The 11,510-nt window shown below is 60.7% G+C and overlaps 2 protein-coding genes across 2 annotated transcripts; one reads left to right on the top strand and one right to left on the bottom strand.

Moving 5' to 3' along the window:
- Window positions 1–3,946: 3,946 nt before the first annotated feature.
- NEURL2 (neuralized E3 ubiquitin protein ligase 2) lies at window positions 3,947–6,955 on the bottom strand. Its single transcript, XM_017822585.1, has 2 exons — window positions 5,637–6,955; window positions 3,947–4,298 (listed from the first exon to the last, which is right to left on the bottom strand). The coding sequence occupies exons 1-2, from the start codon at window positions 6,310–6,312 to the stop codon at window positions 4,183–4,185; spliced, it is 792 nt and encodes a 263-aa protein (XP_017678074.1). The 5' UTR covers window positions 6,313–6,955; the 3' UTR covers window positions 3,947–4,182.
- Window positions 6,956–7,063: 108 nt separating this feature from the next.
- On the top strand, window positions 7,064–11,334 carry CTSA (cathepsin A). Its single transcript, XM_017822690.1, has 15 exons — window positions 7,064–7,124; window positions 7,317–7,486; window positions 7,558–7,669; window positions 7,791–7,841; window positions 8,112–8,198; window positions 8,278–8,433; window positions 8,784–8,875; window positions 9,181–9,265; window positions 9,399–9,490; window positions 9,695–9,773; window positions 9,864–10,012; window positions 10,086–10,161; window positions 10,273–10,362; window positions 10,489–10,590; window positions 10,733–11,334. The coding sequence occupies exons 1-15, from the start codon at window positions 7,074–7,076 to the stop codon at window positions 10,814–10,816; spliced, it is 1,476 nt and encodes a 491-aa protein (XP_017678179.1). The 5' UTR covers window positions 7,064–7,073; the 3' UTR covers window positions 10,817–11,334.
- Window positions 11,335–11,510: the final 176 nt, after the last annotated feature.

The raw sequence follows: 11,510 nt of genomic DNA, 5'->3' as shown, positions 1-11,510 counted from the left end.
AGCAGCTCTTGTCACCCTCTCTTGCAGCTGTCAAGAGTCTTGTGATTGTTCTCCAGAGTCTACCAGCAGTTCCCCACCTCCTTGAGGCTCTTCAGTGTCAGCCTGAAACATCCCAGTTTCTCCTCCAGGGTGAACCCACAACCCCTCAGTCCCTGTTATATCCTTCATCTCCTACAGTAAAACTGGGGGCCACAGAAACCCCAGCAGGGAGGAGATTAACCAAAGGACTGAAGAAGGCATCAAACAGTCCTTGAGTGACATTTGCACAGAGCCTGCTGCCAGTCTGTGCCTAAGTGAGCTGGCTGTAGTTCAGAAGTCCACCCAGCTCATTGGCACCAGGAAGGACACACTGAGTGTACGGATCCTGGAGGATGCCCACAGGGTGGAGCTGAAAGGCCTGAGCAGCTGCACTTGCCACTTCAGCCAGGCCTTCCAGCTGCCCTGCTGGCACATCTTGGCTGTGCTGGATTCAAACAGGAGGCCCTCGCAGCCAGAGATGCTCAGTAGACCGTGGGAGAGGGGATGCAATGCCCATCAGGCCGGGCAAGACAGTGCTGATGGCCTCTTGGAGGTCCTGAAGAGCTTCTGGAACAAATCTTTGTATAAATCCCAGGTGATGTCCTTCCTTATGGCGGAGATCAGAGGTGAAGCTCTAGCACCGAGTAGGAGCTGAGCTGGGTGCTCCCGCCGTGTCCTGGCTTTCACCTTCATTCCCCTCAGGCTGCCACTTCCTTGGCATGGAAGGGACAGTTTGGGTCCTTGATCTGCTGAATGGGCATCACCTCTTTCACAGGGCAGCAGAGGAACTGGATTGGGAGCTCCTGACCCCATGGGAAGGGTAACAGCCGCTGACCTGGCTAACAGCTGTGGCTGGGAGCCAGCTGTGGGTGGTGTGGCGTGGGAGGTACTGGTATAATAGAATCATAGAATATGCTGAGTTGGAAGGGATCCATCAGGATCATTGAGTCCAACTCTTGGCCCTGCACAGGACACCTCAAGAGTCACACCATGTGCCTGACACCATTGCCCAAATGCTTCTTGAACTCAGACAGGCTTGGTTCTGTGACCACTTCCCTGGGGAGCCTATTCCAGTGCTCAGCAACCCTCTGGGTGAAAACCCTTTTGCTGATATCCAACCTAAACCTCTCTTTACTCAGCTCCATGTTGTTTCATTGAGTCCTGTCACTGGTCATGAGAGTGAAGAGATCAGTACTTGCCCCTCTGCTCCCCCTCATGAGAATGTTGAAGACCACAATGAGGTCTCCCCTCAATCCCCACTTCTCCAGGCTGAAAAAACCAATTTCCTTCAACCACTTCTCATAAGGCTTCCTCTCCAGACCCTTCACCGTCCTTGTGGCCCTCCTTTGGATGCTCTCTAATAGCTTAGTGTCTTTTTTATATTGTGGTGCCCAAAACTGCAGACAGGATTCAAGGTGAGGCTGCACCAGTGAATATTAGAGCAGGACAAGTAGAGCAGGACGGTCACCTCCTTTGAGTAGCTGGCAATGCTTTGCCTTATGCACCCCAGGACACAGTTGGCCCTCCTGTCTGCCAGGGCACTGTTGACTCATATTCAAATTGCCATCAACCAGGACCCCCAGGTCCTTTCCCAGAGCACTGCTCTCCAGCCTCTTGTTTCCCAGTCTATACACACAACCAGGGTTGCCCCAGCCCACGTGCAGAATCTGGCACTTGCCCTTGTTAAACTTCATATAGTTGGTGATTGCCCATCTCTGATTTGTCAAGGTCTCTCTGCAGGGCTTCCCTGCCCTGGAGGGCAGCTCCTCCCAATTTGCTGTCATTGGCAAATTTACTTAGTATTCCTTCCAATCCTGTGTCCAGGGCATTAATGATGTTGAAGAGAACTGGGCCAAGGATGGAGCCCTGCAGAACCCCACTAGTGACCAGATACCAACCTGATGTCAATCACTACAAGTGTTTATGCCTGACCTGTGAACAAGTTGCTCACCCATCGCATAATACGGTTATCCAGCTGTGGGCTGGACATCTTGTCCAGAAGAATCCTGTGAGAGACAGTATCAAAAGCTTTGCTGATGTCCAAAAAGACTACGTCTACTGGCTTTCCTAGGTGAACTAGGTGAGTTACCCTGTTGTTGAAAGGAATCAGGTTCAACAAGCAGGACTTCCCCCTCCTGAAGTCATGTTGGCTGTGACCAATGTCAAAAACACCTTGTGCTCCAGGTGTTTTTTGATACCTCCCAGAATAATCTTTTCTATGATTTTACCAGGTACTGAAGTGAGGCTGACAAGCCTGTAGTTTCTGGGGTCCTCCTTCTTGCCCTTCTTAAAAATCGGGACAACGTTCACCAGCTTCCAGTCAGCTGAGACCTCTCCAGATTTCCAGGACTGCTCAAAAATCATCGAGAGAGGCTTTGCAATGACATCAGCTAGTTCTTTGAGGATTCTCAGATGAATCCCATCAGGCCCCATAATAACATGTGACAAAATTATTTCATCTGTGGCCAGCACCCACAGGTCCTTGCACCATCCAGCTGTGGGGTGTTGTGCAACAGAGCCAATAAATCAGCCTTGTGCTGTTTGGGAGCTGTGTCTGTCCCTGCGCCAGCTGCAGATGCCCCTCCCTGGCCAGGGGATGGGGTGCCAGGCATCAGGCAGTGCTGCTTGGTGGTCGTGTGCCACCGCAGTGCCCTGGGTGGTGGGAAGTGGCAGTTTCTGAGGGTGGCAATCCCACTGCGCTGCAGCCCCACTTTGGAGAAGGGGAGTGGTTTATCTGGTTTCAGCAGCTGCTCTCAATTCCTCAAGAAAGAGGAACACACCCCCGTGTGCAGGGGTCACTGCCGGGCAGATAACGCCGGGGGAGGTGGGGAGCAAAGGCTGCACGGCTGGGGGAGGGAAAACAGCCCAGAGAGCAAATGCCTGGCCCATGGCTGCTGCTCTGGGGTGGGTGAGCTCCCTGGCCCTCTTGCAGCCAGGGCAGCTCCAGCAGCTCCCAGCCTGTTGGTGGGACATGGCAGGGAATGTCAGAGACCTCGCTCCCGTTGCATGGTTTGGTCATGATCCATGTTTTCCCTGATCAGTGCTCCCTTCATTAACACTTTGGTGTTGATGGAGCCGGCCATCACTGCGGGCTGGGGATTTCCTTTGAGACAGAGTTTTGTAACATGATCTGATACTATCGAGTCTCTGACTAAATATAGCATCGTGTTTCCTAAAACACCTTTCTGTAAGCTTAGAGCTGCTTGTTTCTCCCCTTGGCCGTGCTGTGGAAGAGGCCTGGAAGGCTCTGCCAGCCCCCTCACCGTCTCTCTGGCACCTCTGGGTACCCCTCTGGTTTTTGGAGGGCTCTTCCCCACCCTGCCTGTTGCTCTGCACAACTCCTACCCTGCCTCCCCTCTCCAGCCCAGCACAGGCGCTGCTGGATCCTGGCTGCCATCCCCACCAGCCAGTGGATGAGGAGTCCGGCTGAGGGCACAGAGCCAAGGAGTGCTGGGCTCCACTCCCTAGGCAGGGAGGCGGGATGGCTGGGCCCTGCACAGGGTCACCGTGACTGGCTCTGTGGCCACTGGCTCTGTGGCCACAGGCACGTGCCCAAGCAACGGCTGCTGCCAGCGCTGCTCTCTGGGTGCTCCGGCATCCGCCCCCGTCCCCCTCCTAGCTGAGCACACAGGAAATAACTCATCGCTCTCCGGGTAAACATATTTCCCAAGAGTGAAACTGCCCAGCCAGGATGAGCGTCTGGCTGTAATTTACCTCCACGTGAGTGCCCTCCCACGCTCCACCCACCCCAGCGCTCACTCTGATCCACCCAGGCAATCCCAGCATCATTCCAGAGCTACGGACAAGTCCCGAGCCCCATAGGGCTGTGTGTGGCCTGTGCTCCTTTCCTTGCTGCCGGGGGAACTGCTCCCACAAGTGGCTGCTGAAGCACGGGAGGTCTCAGCGCCCCAAGCCTCCTTTGACAGACTCTTGTCTGGAAGTGCTTTATTGCTCTCTCTGAACCACATCAGCTCCCTGCCCACACTTTGGCCCTGCAGCACCGTCCCTGTGTGGAAAATCCCAACACCATGCTGCCTGTTCTCATGTTGGCCCTTTGGCAGCACATACCGGGGTGAGGAGGCAACAAAGGGCATGGATCCTACCAGGCAGCCATCACTGGGGGCCTGCTGGCAGTGGGGGCAGCCCAGCTGTGCCCTCAACACTTCACTCATGTTGGCAGAAGTTCTTGAGCAGTTGGGGCAGGTCGAGGCCCTCGATAGCCAGGCGGTGCACGATGTGCTTCTGTATGACCAGCCGGCACAGCGTCTGCAGGGAGGGAACTGGAAGAGAACAGAGAGAGCAGCTGAGCTGGGCGAGTCAGTGGTGAGGCTAAGCACAGAGAGGTGTAGGAGCTGGCCTGGGCCTCCTCAGAGGTACTGGAGTTAAGGGCAGTGGTGGGGTGACTTTGTTCTGCAGCATCATCCTGCCCCAGGCTTGAGCCAGCTGTGCAGGACCTGGTGCCAAGCTGCTCCCCCAGGGCTGGGAGCTTAAGGGCCCCAGGCAGCAAAGCTCTTCCCATTAATAGGAGGAAGGCTGGGAAACAGTTATGCTCCCAAGCTGTGCATGACTGTGGCTTGTTTGCATTTCTTTCTCTGGCGGCTTCCCTGCAGTTCCCTTACATCCCACTCCCTTGGTCTGCTTCCACTGGCACCAGCACCAGGCTGGCAGGTGGGTACCAACCGGCCAGGGCTGCGCTGCCTGCAGAGACAGTGCCCACTGTGCCTTTGGGACAGACCACCATCAGCCATTGCCGGGGTGCTTGCCCAGGCTCTGCCTGGCTCCTGCTCCTGTGACACAACACCCTGTGGGATTCCTCCTCCCAGAGCCTCAGGTGGCTCCGCAGCACAGGTGCCGTCTACTGTAGTCAACACTTTCCTCAGGTGTTAAACCATGGAGAATCCCAGCCTTGGGACAGAAGCAGCTGTCCTTGGCACAAAGAGGGAAGCAGTGGCTCCCTGTGGTGGGAGCAGCTGGTACCCTGGTGCTTGCTCTCATTCTTGCTCAGTCTCACCCGATCCTCAGCATCTGCTGATTTTTCCAGAGCTAATTAGCCCTCGTTAGCCTGGCCCCTCCCATCCAGCCAAGGGACGCAGGATAATGCCCAGGCTCTGCCTGGCATCACGGGGTTTCTGCCCAGGGAACGCCATGTCCCTGGCACGCAGCAGATGCGGAGGTGCAGTGTGTCATACCGAGGTGGGCGGTGGGCGTAGGTGGGTGTTTTGGTGCCAGGGCAGGACGTTAGTTGACTGCGGCTGCTGCGTGGCGTGGGTAAGACTGGGCTCGGCGAAGCTTCACAGCCCTGGGGCAGCCCCAAACACCCACCCCCATTGCCTGACTCAGGAAGGGTGGCCAGCAGGGCTGCTGCAGGGGGGGTCTCCCCTTGGCCCCAGCGCAGCCCCCATGGCAGAGATTTCAGCACACTACCCATCAGCGGCACTGTGGGTCTCACCTGTGCTCCACAGGAGCCACGGGCTCTCCTGTGCCCTGCACCTCATGTCCCTCTGACCAGAGTCACACTCTGACATTCCCACTCTTGGGGACTATGGGGTGACCCCACCAGAGCCCCCCTGCTCCTGGCCAACGCAGCACATGCCGCAGGGATGGGGGCAGGTACCTACAGCCATAATCCACTGGGATAACCCGGACGCTCTTGGTGGAGGCGAAGACATCAACGACGGCGTAGAGCGGGCGGGTGGTGGGCAGGCCCCTGGCGCTCGGCCCCATGTCCTCTCCATTGATGATGATGTGCATGTCGGCGGTGCCGTCGGGCTGCGGTGCGTACAGCACCCCGATGCGGCTGCGCCGGGCGGTCGCGGGCAGCACGTTCATCTTGTACAGGTCGTCCAGGATGTGGCTGTAGCGGCCAGGCCGGCTGCGCCCCACCAGGGTGTCGCGGGGGATCCGCACGCGCTCGATCAGCAGGAAGGGCTCCCAGGGCGGGCCCCGCTCCCGCGCCTCCTCCCCATCCACCACCACGCGGTTGTGGCTCCGGGTGATGGCGAACACCCAGGTGTCCCCCATGTTGACCAGGTCCGGCAGCGAGTACTCAGGCACCACCTCCAGGCTCTGGGGGTCGTGGGCCGTCAGCCCCACACGCAGGTGCCCGCACCAGCCCAGCTCCTTCTCCTCAATCTCCACCAGGAAGATCTGCCCAGGTGCCAGTGGCTCCTGGCTGAAGCAGAGCCCGTTGGCGAAGCTCTCCACCCGCGTGGCCAGTGTGCGCGAGGCGTCCAGGCGGACATTGGTGCCGTGGACGTGGTGGAAGCGCGCAGCGAGCCGGCACCGGGCAGCCATCACCAGCAATGCTATTTTTAGCTGTCCCTGTCACAGCTGCTGTGAGGTGGTGACAGCCTGTCCGGGAGGGACAACCAGAGGGCTCAGGGGGATCCTAGTGCTGCAGGGGAAGGAGTGGGGGGGACCCTGCAGTTGCTGGGGCGCAACCGGGCCCAATCCAGCACACAGAGACTTCACACAGTGCCTGCCCAGTGCTGCCACCTGGGCCAGGGTGTCTGGCTGTGCCTGTGATGGCCAGCAGGGACTGGTGGTGCTGGTTGTACATGGCTGTACCCAGTGATGCCTGGCAGTGCCTGGTGGTCCTGGCTGTACCCAGTAGTACCTGGTGGTGCCCAGCGGTACCAGCTATACTCAGCAGTGCTCGGTGGTGCTGGCTGTACACGGCGATGACTGGCAGTGCCTGGTGATGCCCGGCTGTACCCAGCAGTGCTGGGTGGCGCCCAGCTGTGTCCGGTGGTACTCAGCGGTACCGGCCATACCCAGCAGTGCCCGGTACCCAGCGGTGCTGGGTGACACCCGACTGTAACGGGTGGTGCCCGGTTGTGTCCACCCCGCCGCCGGCTGCTCCCGTTGTGGTGCGGGGGCTCCACCGCTCCCCCTCACCTCGCCATCCCCCGGTCCCGGTCCCGGGGCCGGTCCGGGGCCGCTCCCACGTGCGCGGGCGGGGGCGGGGCGGGTCCGGCCGCCCCCGGGGTGCTGATTGGCCGCCGCCGGGCCCCGCCCCGCTCACGTGGGCGCCGCAGGTCATATGGGCGCGTGTCATGTGCCCGGCGGGAGCGGAGTCTGCGACCTCCGCGCCGGGAGCGGCCGCGGTCAGCGGGCACGGGGGGAGCGGGGCACACGGCACGGGGGGGCCGCCACCGGCGCCAGGGGAGCGGGCCGGGCACGGGAGTCAGCCCCGCATGGGGGTCAGGCCCGGGGCAGCCGTGCCGGGGCGCTCGCGGGGCGCCGCCGCGGCCGTTCGTGGCCGGCAGCGCCCTGACCGCGCCTCCCGCCCGCCGCAGATGGGGCCGCTGCTGCTGTTGTCGTCGGTGCTGCTGCTGCTGCTGGGGCTGGGCCGGGCCGCCCCGCCGGAACACGAGGTGACGTACCTGGCCGGGCTGCCCAAGCAGCCCTCCTTCCGCCACTTCTCGGGCTACCTCTGCGCCGGGCCGGGCAAGCACCTGCACTACTGGTACGTGGGGCTGTGCCTGGCACTGGGAGGGGATCAGCCGGCACTGGGCACTGACGGCTGCGTGTCCGCAGGTTCGTGGAGGCCCAGAGCAACCCCCAGGGCAGCCCCCTGGTGTTGTGGCTCAACGGGGGTCCCGGCTGCAGCTCCATGGAAGGCTTCCTCAAGGAGCATGGCCCCTTCCTGGTTAGTAGTCACTGCTGTCCTGTGGCTCGGGAGCACAGGGAATAACCGGATGCATGGCATGAGCCATCCTGCTGTCCCCAGCCTGGCTTAGCCCATGGGTCACCACCTTCTGCTTCCCCAGATCCAGCCCGATGGGGTGACGCTGAAGTACAACGAGTACGCCTGGAACAAGGTACGGGCACAGGCGCTGCCACTCTCCGTGGCTGCCGGATGGGGTGGCCCTGAGCCAGTTCCTCCTGCCCTCTCTGTGGAGCCAAACCTCCTGCTACCCGCCCTGTCCTACACACCCTCTTCTCCAGTCTGCTGAGCAGCACAGGAATGTGGCCACCCCAGCACAGCCCTGGGGCAGGCCGGGCTGCCGTGGGTGAGGCCAGCGGCCCTCGGCTTCGCTGAGCCAGAGGAGGGTGTCCCCTGATCGCCGGCTCCTCTGCTGTCCTCGCAGATTGCCAACATCCTCTACCTGGAGTCTCCCGCTGGCGTCGGCTTCTCATACTCCGATGACAAGAAGTACGGCACAAATGACACAGAGGCGAGTGACTGGCGTGCTGGGAAGGCCCTGCCCCGATCCAGCCTCACCACCTGACCCTGCCTCCTCCTCCTCCCTGCAGGTTGCTCACAACAACTACCTGGCGCTGAAGGATTTCCTCCGCCTGTTCCCTGAGTACTCCAAGAATGATCTCTTCCTCACAGGGGAGAGCTATGGGGGGGTCTACATCCCCACGCTGGCAGAGTGGGTGATGCAGGACCCCAGTCTCAATTTGAAGGTGGGTGGCTGGGCTCTGCTGGGGAGCAGAGGGCTCAGCATGGCCTCGCTGGGGCCCTTGAGCAGCGCCAGGGTGGGAACTGGCCGTGCATTCAGTGTGCAGGGTCCCCTCCAGGACGGAGGGCGGGCCTGGCCCTGCAGCCTTTCATCTCCTCCTGGGGTGCTGGCAGAGGCTACTGGTGGACGTGTTCATCCCTGCTGCTGGGGAAGCGTCCTCAGGCACCCCTGACCCTCCCTGTTCCCTCTGCGGAGTAAACAGTGCCACATCTGCTTCCTGCCTGGGGCCGCTGTGCTGCAGCCACCCCGCGGGGAGCTGGAACACAACAGGGTTGTTTTCTTCTTGCCTTGCAGGGAATCGCTGTGGGAAACGGCCTCTCATCTTATGAGATCAATGACAACTCCCTGGTTTACTTTGCCTATTACCACGGGCTGCTGGGGACCGAGTAAGAACAGGGGGAGTGCTCAATGTGCCGTCCCTGTGTGAGCAGGAGTGGGGAACGGCCAGGGCTTGGGCTGGTGGGTTGGTGTTGCTGGGACAAGGGTGGCTCCCAGCCTGCCCTGGTCCAGCAGTCAGGCTGTGGAGGTTGCCCTGCATCCCAGACAGCTCCCAGGTGTGTATTTGTGGGGTGCAGAGGGCACCAGGCCAAGCCAGGTGCCACATGGGTGCTGGACAGGGAGCTGCAGCGCAGCCGACACATTGGTGTTGTTGCCTGGGCAGTGCGGTCCAAGCCCTGGTCTCTGCCCACAGGCTGTGGAAGGACCTTCAGGCCTTCTGCTGCTCCGAGGGGAAGTGCAACTTCCACGACAACTCCAACCTGAACTGCACACTCAAGGTGAGGGGATGTGGAGCCCGTGTACACGTGCCCAGCGTCAGTGTCTGTGAGCAGCACCCACCTGGCTCTGGGTGGGTCCACAGTCTCAAGAGGGTCTTGCTGAGTCCCAAACCCTTCTTGTGGCTCCTTGCAGATGGGCGAGATGATTCAGATTGTAGAGGAGTCCGGCCTCAACATCTATAACCTTTATGCCCCGTGTGACGGAGGTGTCCCTGGGAGTCTGAGGTAAGAGTGGCCTCAGGGAAAAAGGGTCTCCAGGCACCGGCTCACTTTGATCCCACTGGCAGAAGGACACAGTGGGCTGGGGAGGGGGTCCTTCTGGGACAGGTGGATGGTGTCTGGCTGCTGGCAAGGACTTGCCCAGGGAGGGCCCTGAGCCATTGTTTCCCCAGGGCTTTCAGCCTGTCCTTGTGCTCATCCTGGCTGCAGGTATGAGGGTGATTATCTCATCACACACGACCTGGGCAACTCCTTCATCCGGATGCCTCTGAGGTTCTCCTGGCGGCAGGTGAGCCGAGGTGCCCGTGCTGCTGGGCTGAGAGCAGCCTGTGCCTGGCCAGTGGTGCTGCTGTGACAATGACTCTCCTGACTCTCCCAGAACCTGTTCCGGATGCCAGTAGCCCGGAGGAAGGTCCGTATGGACCCGCCCTGTACCAACTCCACAGCCCCCAGCATGTATCTGAACTCCCCGGAGGTGCGGAAGGCTCTGCATATCTCCCCCGAGGCCCCGGAGTGGCAGGTGTGCAGGTGAGAGAGCTGTGGGCGGGCAGGGACTACCACGAGCAGGAGCAGCTGCATGATGCCAACACTTCCTCCGCAGCTTCGAGGTGAACCGCAACTACAAGCGCCTGTACATGCAGATGAACGAGCAGTACCTGAAGCTGCTCGGGACCACGGTGCGTGCGGGGGAGCCCACGGACCCTGGGAGTGGCTCTGCCAGCCCAGCCTCCTGCCTGGCTGGGGTTGGTGTCCTGGCCAAGGGCTCACCCCCTCTGTCTGCTCTGCAGAAATACCGGATCCTGGTGTACAACGGGGACGTTGACATGGCCTGCAACTTCCTCGGGGATGAGTGGTTTGTGGACTCCCTATGCCAGAAGGTAAATGGGCAGGGCACGGCCCAGACCAGGCCAGTCCCTGGCTCCAGGCTGTGTTCTGGGGCTGACTGCGGTGGGAGCGTGGGCAGGGCTGGCCCCAGGCATTGAGGGTGCTGCCACCACTCCCAGGTACAGGTGGCTCGACGGCCCTGGCTCTACACTGAAAATGGTGAGAACCAGATCGGGGGCTTTGTGAAGGAATTCGCCAACATCGCCTTCCTCACTGTCAAGGTAGGACTGAGGGCTTTGGGGGCCAGGGATGGGGCTGTGGGTGGGTGTGCTGGACACCAAGGCTGTGGTCAGCATGGGGTGGTGCTGGCTAGACTGTGGAAGCATCACAGCCATGCTGACTGCTGCTGCCCCTTTCCTGCAGGGAGCTGGCCACATGGTGCCCACGGACCGGCCGCTCGCTGCCTTCACCATGTTCTGCCGCTTCATTAAGAACCAGCCTTACTAGGAGCTGTGGGGGCAGCGCCTGGTGTGCCGGCTGCCCTCACCACCCCACTGCCCTCACTGCCGGCACCTCGCACAGCCCAGTCCTCGCTGCTGCTCGGCTACACCACAGACCTGTCACACCTGCAGCCTTCCTCCCAGCTGGACAGGGCTGCCTGCTGTGGGTGGGGGGCATGGAATTGAATCCTGAGGGCTCTGTCCTTGATGGGAGAGGAGTCATGTACCTGCTGCAGCTGCCTCCTCGCTTGTGGCTTCCTGTCTTGCCTCCCCCCTGTCTCCAGCAGCAGCTGCTACCCTCCCAGGCAGGGAGCAGTCCTGGCATGTCCCCTTGGCCCTGCACACACAGCCTGGGCAGGCTCTGAGGAGCAGCAGTGGTGGATGGCTGGGCCCTGCTCCTTCCACCCTGCTCCCACGGAAGGAGGCTCAACCACCACAACCACAACAATCCCACTGCCAGGGCACACAGTGCTTCAGGAACTTGCAATAAACTCTCTGACCGAGGTGGTTCTGCTCCTCCTCACACCCCTGTGCCAGCCCCTGCTTAGCTTCCTCTGCTGAGGAGTACCAGTGAGTGCCAACACCCTGTGCCAGGGAGCTCTGGGCTTGACCCCCTCTGCAGGAGTCCCTGCAGCTTGAAACAAGTGAACTGCCTGAGCAGCAGCAGGACAGTTACTCTGAGCTCTCTGGCACTACTCTGA

The sequence above is a fragment of the Lepidothrix coronata genome, unplaced genomic scaffold (genome assembly GCF_001604755.1).
Source record: "Lepidothrix coronata isolate B3197 unplaced genomic scaffold, Lepidothrix_coronata-1.0 Scaffold99, whole genome shotgun sequence".
Taxonomy (NCBI): domain Eukaryota; kingdom Metazoa; phylum Chordata; class Aves; order Passeriformes; family Pipridae; genus Lepidothrix; species Lepidothrix coronata.
This window is presented reverse-complemented; position numbering and strand designations above follow the sequence as displayed.